The sequence below is a fragment of the Euleptes europaea genome, chromosome 2 (assembly GCF_029931775.1).
Source record: "Euleptes europaea isolate rEulEur1 chromosome 2, rEulEur1.hap1, whole genome shotgun sequence".
Lineage (NCBI taxonomy): Eukaryota > Metazoa > Chordata > Lepidosauria > Squamata > Sphaerodactylidae > Euleptes > Euleptes europaea.
The window spans coordinates 35,909,738-35,925,972 of record NC_079313.1 but is presented as its reverse complement, the minus strand read 5'-3'; the positions used below and the strand labels follow the sequence as shown (position 1 = coordinate 35,925,972).

General features: G+C 39.7%; 1 protein-coding gene across 4 annotated transcripts in view; it reads right to left on the bottom strand.

The window, feature by feature from the left end:
* Positions 1 to 2,239: 2,239 nt before the first annotated feature.
* Positions 2,240 to 16,235, bottom strand: part of LHX9 (LIM homeobox 9) — a 32,549-nt gene continuing 18,553 nt past the window's right edge. For 2 of the 4 annotated variants that reach the window (XM_056844449.1, XM_056844450.1), the window contains exons 4-5: positions 11,269 to 11,471; positions 2,240 to 3,019 (exon numbers count right to left, since the gene is read on the bottom strand). In XM_056844449.1, coding sequence (XP_056700427.1) covers positions 2,963 to 3,019; positions 11,269 to 11,471 — 260 coding nt within the window. In that variant the 3' untranslated portion in view covers positions 2,240 to 2,962. Of the gene's footprint in view, positions 3,020 to 8,989; positions 9,258 to 11,268; positions 11,472 to 16,235 lie in introns of those variants that run through there. The other 2 variants (XM_056844447.1, XM_056844448.1) reach the window with 1 other exon arrangement.

The window sequence follows — 16,235 nt, the reverse complement described above, 5'->3', positions numbered from 1 at the left end:
TCCAGCTACTACCTGGAGGTTGTCAACTCTACAAATGAGATATGAGAGAGTAGTGATCAGGAGACCTCTCAATGTGAGAGAAAACTGTTGATTTCGGATCTAAGTTTGCTCAGTGTCTGGAATTTCATATAAGCAATTACAAATCCTTTTCTTCAATTTCTGTTAGTCATGGTAGGTATAAAAGAGTGGCATTTATTCTGGTTTCAAGAAAAGAGTTGCATGATATTGAACAAAGCCAGAATGCAGGGGTCAGGAGAGCTCAATCCTCCTGTTCCATTCCTTGTATTCTTCTAGTTCTTGAAGCAATTTTCTCCTAACTGGGAGAAAAGTGATGAAAGAAATGGAATACAGTAAGATAATGAGGCTTAACTGTGCCTCAGTTGTGTTTTTCCAAAAAGGGTCACCTCCACTTGACCCTGTGGGTCCCAAAGAAGGAGGGAACAAATTATTCATGTGCCAGCTCATGCCTTTTTGTTCCTGTACTACATATGATAATTTTAGTTGCTCATAGAATAGAATGCTTTCTCCCATTTGCACAAAATATGGAAGGGGGGAAGCACTTGTCAATACCAAGAAATATATTCTTCCTTAAAACTAACGTACAAAATTATGTGATTGATTTCTTAATACAACTAGCTGGATTTCCAATAGGAATCTGACTCAAGTTTCGACAATAACATATTACTGAACCACAAACCATACTTTAAGCACCCACCCATTATGTTGGGGGTTATGTATCCATTACGTGAGTATCCATAATATGAGACTGCACTGCTAGTGGGATTTATTATTATTATTTGTTTAGGTTGGGATCCAAACTGAAGTGACTGGCTGCCCTGCTTGTAGTTTGAAGGTCCCCCTTTCGGGTTGCAGTCCATCCCCATGCCTCTCGAAAAGCTTCCTCTCAAGGCTGGGAGGGCTTCAGAGTGGCACGTGCACAAGAAGTTGAAGGAAATGTTTCCACCACCACCACCCCGACCATGAGCGACAGCACTTTCTGCTGGTGCTTCTAAGATACAGAGAACAACATAAGGAAAACATGCCAAAATAAAGACCCCTGTCTCAAGAGCTTGCAATTTAATGGACCCAGGCTAGAGCAAGTATTCTGTAAAGATAACATCCATTAAAAAAAAATCAGCTCCAAAGGAGGCTGAAGAACTGAACAATATACTTACATTTATCATTCTACCTATTTGCATTAGGCTCTCTATAGTAACTTTTCAACAGAACATTTATAACACATTGTAAAATCATTCTTTAAACAATTTGGCCCATAATGAGTACCAGTGAGAACTTTTATTGCAAACAAATACAACCTTGTTCCCAGAGTCCAAAACACTACACAAGTAATCTGTGTGTTAATTTGGTGCTATGTTGTTAAGAATGGAATGGTTTTCTTTTCTTTTTCACTTTTCAGAGAACCACGAGTTTAAGAAAACATTCAAAATGCTCAGTATATACACATAAATGAAATATTTTAATGTTAGTCCGTATTCATAGAAGTTACATTGTTTACATAGGGTTCATTTGTATATAATAAAATTTCATTTTAAATGAAAAGGGTTTTTTTTTTTCTTTTTTGGCAAGCCTAAAACAAATTAACATATGCTTTGGATATACAGTTTAAGAGGAACAGAGTTCTTCAACATCTTCCACAAGTAAGATTTTTAATAGATACAAGGCTTCATCTCTGAAGTAGTAATGACATTTATCCTTGGTAGCTGGAATTCAGCTGTGGATTGGATGCTGCACAGATCAGGTCTTCTAAGACTATTTTTTTAAAAACCGTTAAATGATTTTGCTCATTGCATAGTGAGTATGTAAACGTATTAGGGATCATTAAGCTAAAGCCATTAATGGTATTATACTGTACTGCTTAAGCCTTCCTAAAATCATGAATAAGGGATTTTTTGCAGCAATGGAAAAACAAAGTGTCCAACTGCCATGGGCACCAAAAACATTGTGCTTGGCCAATAGCACCAGAGCTACTGCCATAGTCAAAAAGCGGGTTGCACGTGTTTGGTTTCTAGACATTTTTTCTGACTCCTATGTTTGTTTTTTTGCTGCCCAAATTTTAGCTTTAAGAAATTGGGCACAATTCAGTTGACAATTTTGGTGCCGTGTTGATTTCAGTGGAGGAGATTTAAGCTGAAGTTTGGCTGAATCATGCCTTTCTTTCTTGATGGGCATTCATTATCCATGTCAATTGTGCACAAGAAAGGAAAAAGACGAGGGGGGTGCAGGAAAAAAGAAATACCAAGGAAGTCATTTTACATTGTGCAACAACCTCTTTTCATTTGCTATATAAAACATTGATGGGGGATGCATCATTTTGTTGAAATAATTAAATTAAGTTCAACAGTTATGTGTGTGTTAACTAGGTTTGCATCAAGTAAAATGTTTATTAATGAAACTACTGTACAAGAAACATCAAAACGAAATGCATCATACAGAAAAAGTACACTCTAGGTGACAGATGAAAAAGTGCATGCAGATTGCTTTAATTTTATTTTTAAGTCAGAAACAAATAATACTAATCTTGATCCCTATTATCTTGAATGAGTGAGAATGTTCTCCTCTGAATTTACAAAAATGTCATTGAACATATATGATTAATACACATTGGCAAGCAAATGGAATGAATGCAGTTTTTGGATCTTATTTTACAGGTATTTTTGCTTGACAAATGTGAGTTGTTCTTTTTTTTAAAAAAATGGAAGAATCTTCTCAAATAGGACTGGGTAGTACTGCCAGGTTGCTCTGATGTCATACACAGCCTTCGGATTTTTAGTCAGACATCATCAAATAACATGTGTTAACATTCAGGAAATGACATTGAGTCTATTTTTAAAAATTATTTTTGGCTCAATAAATTTTAAATGTATGGTTTATCATAACCTAATATTGTCTTTGTCTTCACTGCAGTGGATTTCCGATCAAACTTTCCCCTTCTTTTAATACTTTAGGGAATTTTCAAACGTCGGGATGTTTGGCTGTAATGCCCCAAGATTTGTTCTCCCTGAAAGAAATCATAGTGACAATTTATTAAACTACAGAGCAACCTGGCTTTTAGGGGTCTGTACTTTTAGTTTGTGTTCAGTATACCTAGCAACTAAATCTTGATGCATTTCATCATAATTATTTGTTATAATTTTCATGCAATTACTTCAGCTCCTAAACTATCTGGGGTTTTGTTTTTAGAAGAAATGTGGCATCCTGATCCAAAACATACAAGGGCACAATCCAACAACAGCTAGTTTGAACTAAGTCCAAAGGGAAATGATAGAATGGGACAGATTCGAGAATAACTCAAAATCCATTGATTTCAATGGCATTCGGTTTGGGCCAGCATACTGGATTGTGCCCCATATGACTTGGAAGTGGGTCCCAACAATTTTCAGGGAAACTAACTTCCAAGTAATTGGCCCCAGTCCACCTAAAAATAGGTGCACTTAGTCCCATTGAAATCAGTGAAGTTCAAATTAGTCACAATTAACTTAGCCCATTAATTTCAATGGAATTTAAGTGCAACTGTTGTTCATTGGATTGGAGCCATTGTAGTTAGGATTGTAGCCTAAAACAGGTTATAATATCAAATCAGTGGGGCATTACTTTTCATTTAAAAAACCCACAGAAATCTTAAAACTGCATCATGTATATGTACTTTGAAGGGAAATCTAGAATTTATATTTTAAAATATTGATAAAATGCCCTTGACTGTGTTCATCATCACTCATCCACGCATACAGTAAAAGCAACACAACACACAGCCACAGATAAGACTACTTTTTTTAAAAAGGAAATGGATGGTAAATAAAACTCCTTCGATTCAAAATGGTTTATTCACACAAATTTAATAGGATATATCACAATTGTTTGGTCCATAAATATTTAGGGGAAATAGTTTCTATACAATGCATTTCTCAATAAAACAAAGAAACATGGACAAGTTTGCTAGACCACTTAACTGTACTATAAACACGAAGTTCAATATATAAGATTATTGAATTTATCAACTATATCCGAAAGAGTGCACAACTGCTTTCTATGACATGTTTGTCCCCTCTACCAGGATACACCATAAAAAGAGTTTCAGAAATAAGAGGTAAAACAGTACAAAACTAGTGAGGTGTCAAAAGGGCTTGAAACAGTTAATTTAACAAACAACACATATATATCCTGATTTATTTTCCACAAGCTTACTCCCAAGTTATAGCATAAGGCACATTGCAGAACTGAGTTATAATTAGTCTACTTAATAAAGTAGATCTATAGTACCATATAGTTGTTCTGTCAAAGAACAAAATTTATAAGTATCAATTTTTTGTACCTGTAAAAGTGTATTAATAAAGATCTGAGCCTTTCCAAGATTGTTTGGTCTGGTTAGTGGTAAATGCCCATAAGGTAATAGAAACAGGAAAAGTTCAAGGTTGGCACCTCAATCCTAAATATATCAGCTTAGAAGTAAATTCCATTCATGTCAATTGAACTTACTTCCATCTAAATGTGCTTTAGGTCAGCAGCCTTAAGCGTCCCAGAAGATGATGACCACACTTGCTAAATATATAATGACAAAGACACATTTTCCTTTGTTACAGTGTTAACATCTCTTCCTTTTTTTTTAAATAAGCTACTTTTCTGTGCTAATTTTTTTTAAAACCCTGAGCAAAAGTTACAATAATGCACTTTAATATGGGCAGTGAACTGTCAGTATGCAGCCACACATTAATAAAGAGGGGAGAGAATTCCTTTGTTAATCACTTTGTGTACTAAAAATAAAATGTTTAAAAGAGAGATATTTGATTGAGGGGGTGTGGAGGGAGAGGCTAAAATGAAAACTATTTGTGCAAAAGTTATTCTTAACGATCCATCCAAACCGATCTTAACAGATTTCTGTTTGGCTTTGGAGGGTCCCACATCTAATTACTGTTTTTCAGCATAAAGGATACAAATGAACATTCACCACTGCCCAGACCATTCAGACTTTTAGCTTAAATAATTTTTTAAAAAAATAAACCAAACACTTGCAAGTGTAAACTAGGAAAGGTATTTCAATCAGCAATGCATCCACGAGGCTTCTGAGTTTAGCGGCTTCAACGTTTTTCAGTTTTAAATGCACAATTTGTAAGATTTCTGACGTATTTTCTTTGTACTAAAATATTTTAAACAAAAAAATCTAGGGGACTCTACTGAAATATGCTTGTGACCTGTTATTTCAATGGGCTTTAGCATTCTTACCTTTGTGATAGATTTTGGCCAGCACATGTGTATGTATTTATTTTTGTTATTACAGATGTATAAATACATACACCCACACATTATGAGCTGAAGGTTTTTTAATGGATATAATCCAGCAAATGTTTGTCATGACAGTTGTCCCATTGAAAGCAGTGCATGTGCAGTCCCAACAGAAGCAAATAATGCCCCTGGAGCCATTTTGAGTTGGGAAAATGGTACAGGGGGAGGCAGAAGCCCCTCATTCCCACACCACAGTCCCAGTCCAAACTAGAAAATGAGTTTCCCCACAGCTGTCATCTGGCGGTGGAGAATGTGAGTCAAGTCAGTAGAACCCTGACTCATGGCCAGACATCTTGTGCAGTTTGGCCCTTAGTTGTGACTCCAGTTTCAGTGGGACTTTCAATCGAAACCTATGCATGTTTACATTGAAGTAAGTCTCAATAAGTTTAATTGGATTTATTCACAGGTTGGTTCACATAGGATTGCTGTCATAATCGGAACTCATTTTGCTGGATTATCCATTTTGAAGTTTATGCATTAAAATGGCAGGTACCATCTCATAGAATCTAAAGTATGCTTTTAAAAAAACAATGAATACGAAATACTAGAATTAGCTTTTAAACATCTTAAGAAATCATATTTTGCTTATTTCCATCTACCCTGAAAATGATTTATAATGTCAAGAGTTACCTTAATAGTAGACATCAATATTAATATTTTAAAGACAGAATTGTGTTTATAATTTTTTTTAATGAATCTAATTTGGTGTTAGGGTGTGCCCCCACCATCCCACTGGGACTTGAAAATGCTTCACTTTTGCCAGATTGTGCTCATAATAGGAAACAAAACTGGAAAGGTTTCAACAGTTTAACCTCCAATTATTTAGCTACATCCCTGAAAATCATTTGAATTAGCTCGTTCATTTCAGAGGAATTAATCCAGCAGACGTATGTACAGGACTGTAGACATTTCAACTCTAACAAGTGACAGTCCTCTAGGAAGATCTTCAGTCTGGCACAGACGATGCATGCCCCTCCAGTTCCAAATTTAAGTACTTCAGATATATTTGTATTTCAGCGACAGAGTACATTGAACTTGGCCACTGAAATCAGTGGGTTTTGGTGCTTACCTTCATCTGGATTGTGCCTATTACTTGAAAGTGAATTCCACTTAAATCAGTATAGTATATAGGCAGTGGACGCTATGCTGGTTTACTTAGAAGTAAGCCTCACTTTGGCCAGTGGTACTTCCTCCCAAATAAGGGTCCATAAAATTTTGGCCTTGGGATCAGTGTCTACACTGTGCTGCAGCAGAAATGGTCACCTTCTCTATTTTCAGGGGCTGCTCTGTTTTCTGGATTGCAGTCTGCCCACTATGAGGGACACAGACTGACATCTTGACAAGTAGACAAAGTATTTGATAACACTGGTGCCATCCAGCAATGGGAGCTTCATGATGATTGAGTGCATGCACTGGGGCTCAACTGGGGTAATGCACACAAAGCCCAAAGAGAGAAGAAACTGAAGTGTGTACTCTCTCACACACACACACACACTGACTCACACACACACAGAGAGACAGAGAGAGAGAGAGATGTGAAACAAATTGCCTTTCCTTCTAGGGAAAACTTATTTGGTAGTGTAAATAGGGCTTTGGGGCCCAGTCTTCAGACCACCAGATAATTATTTCTGTGTTAATAAAGTGTGAGAATTAGGAAGTAATTCTTGTACTTTTCAGTACATACTGGAGTGGACTGAACATGGCTGAAGACTGTTATCCTCAAAGAACTGACTGTGGAGGATGGTGCACACATTACATGTGAGTACAGTCACTGGACATTGGGAGGGGAGTAGATCACCCACTAGCCACGCCCCATCCACACGCACAGTCATCTGAAATTTCTGCAAGAACCTATGTGTATAAACTGTACATGCATAGCCAGTGTATCTGTTTAGGCTGTACCAAAAGCAGATTCTCTAACTGCACATATAGAACCTATATACATACAGTATGTTCCCACATAGGCTCTGGCTTCATTACACTGAGTGTGCATAAAGGCAGGTCTGACATATAGTAACATCCTTACTAATGGGCAGGATAATACAGAAAACTTATTAAAGGTTGGATCCAAAGGTGCCATTCTGTTGATGTAACAGCATTTTTGCTACTTCCATTGATGGAGGAGGGAGGCATGATTTTCGCTGATTGTCCCACTGTAAACCCCCACTTTGTCCCCCATGCCATTCCTGAAGGTCCCTGGGCCCCCAAGGGCAGAATTTGAGGGGTGGGCAGCAGGAAAGAGGAGTTGGGAAAGTACTGTTCCTCAAGCTTCACTTGACACATGCTGATTTGGATCTAACCCTAACCCTAAGCGATTATAAACATCCAGTGGTAAGTTACTATTTAGAGTCTGCACATACAATCATTTTATCATGCATCTCCATCTCATGTGTGGTAAAATTCATATTACTACTTAACAGGGTGAAGCAGGTGACTGGCTGTGCAATCCTCTCCAGAGTTTCTGCAGTCTACGTCCATTGGAATCAATGGTGAATTGGAGAAACTCTGAAGAGGATTGTATTGCAAGTTACCTCTAAGTGAGAGTGTGCACCCTGGAGTTGTATGGTAGTATCATGGCTCCTAGTAAGTGGTTGTCTGTATCCACCCTGTTATAGACCTATGTTGATTCATTTATATTGACCCTGATTCATATGGAGTCTAGTTTTGTGGTGGTTGCTTCTCTCCTTGGCCTGGTGTGGCTCCCTGTGAGTGGCACATAGGTGTCATGCCTCATTTACCATAGCAAGCAGGTGCCAATTTGGCATGTCAACCAAACCACAGCATGGTGTGGTGGTGATGTGCAAATCTCGTTAATTCTGCTTGTTGCAAATGAGTCATAAATTCACATCCCAAAAGGAGGATGCCACTGTGGTTTGTTGAACAAAGGAATTGCCATGAACCCAGTAGCCACATATATCGCACTGACTTGCCAGCACATAGGGAAAGGTCTTTCTGGCATCACGGTTTTCATCGCAGGAGTTACTTGCATGCACTTCTGCAAATGAAAACAGTAGGATTTAAAAGCAGCCTTTAAGGCTGCAAATTTACAAAAAGTACATTCCATTGGACTCAATGACAGGGCCAGCTCTATTATGGGATAGAAAGAGGCAGCAACCCCATGTGGCAGATGTTGGAGTGCCAAATTGTCAGGGTTTTTTCCCCAACTGCTGGGGATTGGCACTGTTTGCACTTTCCATTTCAGGCACCAAAATAACCTTCTCCAGCCCTGCTCAATGGGACTTGCTTACAAGGATATCATCTTTAAGATTAAGGTGCCAACGGTTGGAAGAAACCTGTGGCTTTGTTTGGAAACACAATTCTCCGACTTCCATAGTAACCAATTTTTTTTCAAGATTCTGGAAATAAGGAACATACAATTTTAAGAGGCACTTAATAGAATGACTGAAAACTCCCTTTAATTAGGCAATGAATTTTTCTTTTAAGAAAAGTCTGAATACAATTTATAGACAGAGCACGTCATTTCATAATAGAGTTAGGTTACTGCAAACTCATTCGCCAAGTGGCTGCAAATGCTACACACCAAGCTGGTTTTCCCCAACTATTTTGTGGGTTTGTTTGTTTGTTTGTTTGTTTTAAAAAGTCTTGCAAATAATATTAATAATAATAATAATAATATAATAATAATAATAATGAAGATAGAAGAACAAAAGAGTAAGAATTTCCTTTCTAAAAGTCAAATGTTAGAAAAGGTTTGTTAAGGTAGTTTGTGAGGGGCTTCCGGAATCGTGGCTGTCCAAGTTAGAGGTCACTGATGACACTACAGTGATAGTGGGATTGGTCAGGTCTGTTAAAGTGGTCGCAGTGCCGGGTGGAGTGAGAGCGCCGCTGTCTGCTGAGGGCGGTGCCGGAAGTGACGTGCCATCAGCTTTATCAACACCCCCATTCTCCTGCCGCAAAAGGTTCCTTCTGAATTTGGCTCTTGCGTTTTGGAACCAAACCTGCAAACCAATCCCAGTTGATTTCTTTACCAATGTTTGTCTTTGTTTTGATGGATTTTTTTTCTTGTTTTGCTTTAATGCATTTTTAAAAAATTGTGGGATTTAGTGGAGGGGACGGGAACGAATCTTTTACACCCGTGGTTTTCAGACTTTGTACCATCAGAGAACTCTTTCCTCACTAGCCTGTTTGCCATAGAATGCTTGCTGCCATGTAGTAGAAACCTAATGCATTGTAGAAGATGCTGGGGCATGATAAAGATGCATATTCCACTCACATAGAACACTGCCGGGCTTACTGGGTCTCATTGCTGTCCTACGAGAACTAAGAGTGCATTCCAGAGTACACTCTGTCATACCTTTCTGCAGCTGTGCATTACGGGGGTAAATCTATAGTGCTGGGCAAATGACCTCTTGGGGAAGCTTTGCGATTACTAAACTTCTGATTGAAAAACCCTGATAAGTTCCCAAGGAACTCCAGGATTCTTGTGAACATCGTATGAAAACCACCATCATATGAAAGATTTTCTTTTGATTTTTACTTTCTTCTGTTCACATGCTTCACCTCAATCTGTAGGTGCTGGTAAATGCATTTCTGGAGCCTATAGTGAAATAATGCTAGCGACAGATTTGAAAAATTCTGTTTACCCGCTTATTCTAGAAAAGAACTGCTTTGATGGGTTAACTTATGTTTTTTAATTGCCACAGCATTTTAGTAAAAGGTGGGTGGACGGAGTTTTGTGCTTGGAGTTTGTAAACTTACATCAGCATTTTAAACCCTTAAGAGCTAATGCAGGAGGAAAAATACCATCTCCAATTTTCTTACAGGGAAAGCACAGAGGGCATTTCAGCACTGTGCTGGTCATCTCTTTGGCTTTGCTCACATCCCTTTGCACATAGTCTAGGAAATTAATGTCTCTTAAACCTCTGCTATTCATTTTTGCTAGCTTCTATGGATCTGGCATACAGTATATAGGAAACTATGGGTAATGTTAAGATGTGGTATCCAAGGCCAGAAGCTGGCATTCAGTTTTAAAGGGGGAAAGTCAACCTGAAGTGACTTTCTGTATAGCATCTTTACATGGTGATCAGTACTTTGGAATGTGTCACTCGGTGAACTATGAGATTTCTCACAGCCTGGAGAATGATGCAAAGCTGTTCAACGGTGTGCATTCCAAAGATGTGCTCAATATATAAATATAACAAGTTAAAGTGTTTTTAAAACACATATAAACCTAGCACAGGAATCCAGTCTTAGATGCAGAACACATGACCAGGAATTCCATGTGATGTATCTATTGCTGGATGGCAAGCAGCAGGTTGGGGGATCATATGTTCAAATGCTCCCCTTGTAGACAAACAAGCAAACAAGCACTGCCCCTCCATAGCCAAAACTAGTATGTCAGGGAGAAGCTAGAACTTTCTCCCTCTCCACTCTATAAAACCCCTGCCTGCCTCCTGAAGCAGTCCAGTCCAGCAACAGATATATCACATGGGGTTACCAATCAGGAAAAGCATCCCTTACTTTAGTTCAAAGGGAGGATCCTCAATATTATTTGTATCCAACAAATATGGAGAATTTCAGCAATTAAAATTATAACTAAAACGTGCTTCACATAACGGGTAAAGAAAATATTGTGTTTACAGCATGCCTGGGTGCTCAGTGCTAACAGCTCATTTGCCTTAAATGAGCAATAAATTGTTAGTATTTTAAATCAGGAGAGACATCACATGAAGGTTACAGATTTTCCACCCTGCTCAGAGCAGAAGGTTGCTCCTTTCAAGGTGGGATACTCCTTCAATCCCAGGAACTGTAGCCTCATACCCCACTTCAGATTTTCTTTGTTGCGTTTGGATCATACAATCCAAATGCCTTAACTCTTTATGTATCTTTTCAGGGACAAAATGTATTAGGGAGATTCACTAGGGAAATTCAAAACCTTTAAATAAGGGTAATGCTACTTTTAGGTGGGGAAGAAGGTATGGGAGAAAATTTGTAATGGAGACCTCTTACCTGCAGAACTCTCTTGGTTAGGCCTGTTTTCTGGGCAAGCTGTTTGAGGTCCTTGGCATCTGGGTTGTGATTAATGGCAAAGTAGGACTTCATGGTACGGAGCTGGTGGTGTTTAAAAGAAGTGCGCATACGCTTGGTCTTCTGAGATGGGGGGTAAGGCTGCTGGTCTCTGTCCAGATGATCTGCCTCATTTTCATTACAACCTGTTCCGAAAAACCACACAAGCAACAAGGAGTTGGCTGAAGATGTTATTTGTCAGATATTTCCATGTGTCATCTTTAAAATGGTAGAAGAGGGTAGAAGACTAGCATATTTCCCCACATTGTGGGAAGTTTGCCAGGCCTGGGTAATACCATGGCTGGTAACATGGGATGTGTATTACCATATTACTCACTGTGAATAGTTATGTACTAGAAAAGTTAGCAGTATTGAAGATCTAAACTACACATCAGGTGACAGAATTCTAGATTCTTGATTCTGCAGGTGATAGACTGCCTTTCTGAATGCTCATCCTTTTTTAAACTCTCTGCATATTATAAACTAGTTACATCAGAGGGAAAGACATAATCCCTAATCCATTTGCTTTTTATATACAGGAACGTGTTTTTCTTTAACACGGGGGAACATTCTGAAATATCACAAACATATACATCACACCTGTGACCTGACGTCATGCAGTACAGAATTCTACCACCTCTTTCAGCATTAGATTGTTGTGGTAAATAAATAAAAGGAGAAGTGCTTTTTAAGATGAAATGCAAACGCGATCATAATGATCTTTTCCGGCTTTAAACATGCATTATGTCCCTTGGATCCACATCTGCTAAGGGAGCCGCCAGTGTTTTGAGAGCAAGCCTGCCAAGTTTCACTCCTTTAGCACTATTTTTAAGACAGGCCTCTTCCCTGAAGGAAAAGAAGAACTTTGCTGTGCATCCCCAAGGAATCATTTAAAACCTTGCTCATCATAGTTTGAAACTTCACTAGCTAAAAATCAACCAACTGTGGCTAGAACTACATGTTATGCAGCCACCTTCTGAAACCTGGAAGTCACTTCTTCTCTGCAAAGTACAATTTGGAAGGGGTAGTTTTCAGCGGATCAGAGAAAGGATGCTTAACCTTTTCTCCATCCATTACATTTCCCCTTCATCACCCCACAGCTTGTTTTTGTCACATTGTGGGGGGGCAGGAATCCATGTTTGTACCTGGCCACAGAAACAATACTCCTAAGCATTAATAGTTATACTATCCTTAAATATCTCCAGTTTACCCCTGAATTCTCAGGTTGCTCTCCAAGATCTTCACATATTACCAGCACCATACTGTCTTAGTTCACATTAAATTCACAAGTGGATAGTCATATATGCAGCTTTTTATTTCTTGCTCAGACAACATTTCAGAATGAATGTTTGCTTTGCATAGATGATTCTAGAATGGAATCAAATTGGCAAGCGATTTAGGATCAGTTCACACAGGGGCTCAGCACGGATGTTCTAGGCACTGTGTTGTGAGGTTGTAAGCCTTTAGATGTTGAGCCAGTAGTCCATTTTGCCCCCTCCCAACTACCACCCATAAAAACATCATGTGTGATCACTGATATGGACAGCATACACATGTCTCACCCATGTGATCAGTCACTGGTGGGTAGGGTTGCCAGGTGCCCGGTGGTGGTGGGCAAACCCCTGGCAATTCACCCCTCTGCCCACCGACCAGCTGTGGATCGGGGGGCAAACGTGCACATACACACCGTGGCACTTCACTTCCGGTTTACAACCAGAAGTGCCGCCTCGTGAGGGGCCTTATCCCACTCAAACTTCCAGATTGAGTGGTAAAAGGCCCCTTGCAATGTGTTTACACCCAGAAGTGCCAAACGGGGAGTTTGAGTGGGATAAGGCCCCTTGCGAGGTGGCACTTCCGGTTGTCAACTTCCAGTTGTCAACCGGAAGTGATGTGCGTCGGCACACAATCCCCTCAGCTCTGCCCCAAAAGCCTGCTGCAGGAGGAGAGGGGGAACCTGGCAGCCCTCCTGGTGGGTGAGACTAAGAGTAAATGTATGTGGGTCTTATGTCACACATTATGCTCTATATGTGGTGAGGGGAGGTGCAAATCATGAAGTTGCTTCCATGCCTTAGTGAGTGAAGATCCTGGAGACCACCTGCTGGGTCACAACAAGCTAGGGTTGCCAACGTCCAGGTACTACCTGGAGATCTCCTGCTATTACAACTGATCTCCAACTGATAGAGACCACTTCACCTGGAGAAAATGGCCGCTTTGGCCATTGGACTCTATGGCATCGAATTCCCTCCCCTCCCCAAACCCCACCCTCCTCAGGCTCCACCCCAAAAACCTCCCGCTGGTGGTGAAGAGGGACCTGACAACCCTACGACAAGTTCCTGTAGAGCCACTTTTTTTTGCTGCTAATAGTCATGGACAGGGAGCAAGAGAGCCACACCTCCTTCCTTCTTTAGCAAGCAAGCTGAAAGGCACAACAGGAGAGCAAGTTGGGCAGTGGACAGGATTTCTTTTTAGCAAAAGCTGGGTTCTTCTTCCTGTAACGTGACTGATGTCGTGTTACTTCCTGTCACATACTTGCAGTTCATCGGTTGAAGGTGGGTCCGGGATCTTGAGAAGTTGGAGACCACTCTGCTGCATGCTGTAGAAGAGCTAAACCAGCCTTTAGAGGCACTGAATTCAAATCCATAGCTGCTTTCTATTCTTGCAAAACTAACTGCATTGCCGACATTTGAAAGAATCCTTAGTAGGATTATGTCTTTGGGGAAAAAAGGAGTATATTGCAAACCATTCCCTCACAGGTTTTTCAGAGCCACTGACACTGCAGCTGTACTCAAACAGCTGAACTGAGCCAGGTACCAAGAGAAATAACAAGTCTTCTAACACCCTGATCCTATTATGGGGAAATAAGTGGATACTGTTATGGGGGTGCTGTGCAATGTGTTTAGGACTGTGGGCGTGAGTAGATTTGTTTTAACTATTAAGTCTGGGGGGGGGGGGAATGGGATCATTTTTCAGGATCTGCTTAATGAAGCCAGCTCAGCCCTGCGGGGAAAGGGAAGAGACTTCAGCAGCACAGCTCAGGTCACAAAGCAACCGATACAAAATTAAAAGGAATTTAAATGATCAGTTGTAAAGGAATTTAATTAGACTGTATTTAAAGCATGTGTGTGAGTGTGTGAGCATCATGTGATTTCCACACACAGAGACACCTTGGACTGCGTCCCAACAGTTGGCTAGATTTATTTAGGAAGCTTAGCCAATCCCCACCCCTGAGAAAATGATGGAAAAGCATACAGTATACACTGAACATTACATCAGTCCATGGAGACTGAGATTTTACAGTTTATATATTTTTAAAAAGTTAAAGTATCTCACATCTGCATTTACCCTCCCTCTCCCATAGAAAAGAAAACAAAAATCTTTAAACAATGCTCTCTCCACTGCTCTGTGAAAGGCAAATCAAGAAATGCAAGTTATCTGGTTCTTAAAGTGTGGTCCCTCAAAGCACTGCCAAGTGGTTCCTGATGCTTTCATTTAAAAAAGCTGAGGACTCTGAGTTTTCTGAGAAGTTTCTGTTACATGCTGAAGAGGCAAGCTACTTTTTGATATAAATTTTTAACATCTCAACTATAAAACCACTGCAACAGAGCACTGGCTGGGAAAACTCCAAAATGGAATGATGATCAATTAAAGGAGCAAAATGTACAGAACTGGTGTGTGTTTTTTTTAACCATGGGAAGTATTTGTGCAAGGGACTGTTCCTGCGTCATCCCACATGATAGCCAGAAGGTAGTCCACCAGAAGCAAGCAAATCTGAATTGTACGCCTTCATATTACAGATGTTAAAGGCCACTGTGCCTCTTTTAGCATGTCAGAGGATAAGATGAATATTCAGTAATATTCATTAAGTTTCTGAGGCCATCTATGTCAGGATCCAGTCCCGTCATGTGAAATGGCTTTCTTCTCCATTATTGACACCATTCACTCATGCATATATTATTGAGAATCCAAAGTATTTTTCCCCCTCAAACTATTGCATTTCTCCTTGGATGGCATCTTTATTTTATTTTTAAGTGCTGGGTTTTTGCTAATTTGGACCTTCTATCGTAAGTGTAACAGTTGTGTGATGTCTGAACTAGAGATAATTCTGTTTGTTTTGTTTAATTATAAATCAATGTTTGTTTCAAAAGTTTGGTATGTTACAATTGGTATGTTACATTCACTCATTTTTATTGCTATAACCACTTTTGTTCCCACTGAGTTCAGTGGGAAGCATTTCTAGCTGTGACATCTTTCGTCCAATTTGGATTAAATTATCAGGCACTGCACCCCATCCAAAACACCATTGCCAACTTCACATCTTTTATAAAAGATAATACTGTGTGCATCTCACGTGCGCTCCCTGCTATTCAGAGCAACGTCAGCAGTAGCATGGAAATTATTTTGGGGGAAGGAGAGGACAGATGAAGCACCCTCAAGAGCCAGGGGTTCTAGTTAAGGAGAGAGTGACTTTTCCCCTCCCCAAGACAGCAGCTGTGCCAGACTGGAGTCCTCTTTACAAGGAAAAGGGTGGCCAGATGAAAGAGTGGAGGTGAAGTTTCTCCAGGTTAGATATGCCTTCTTAAGGCAATCCATAGCATATACACAATTAAGACTGAATCAGGCTAGTGTTTTATAACATTAGCAAAGAAAAAAAATCATCATCTGGAAGCACCCACAGTGACTTCCACAAAGGCCACATAAGAGTGCTGTTCACAGGAACAAGCTTTGCATTCCAGTTTCCAGTGCTAAGTTCTTCGATACAGCCATGGGACCACACCACCCTCCAAAATTAATTTCAGTAGCAAAAATGGTACTTCAGGAATGCCCATGTATATAGTCTTCTCATCATTTTGATCTAGTGGGCAAATGTATTGGGACTTAGAAGCAGAAAATGGATTCAAGTCCAATCTCTT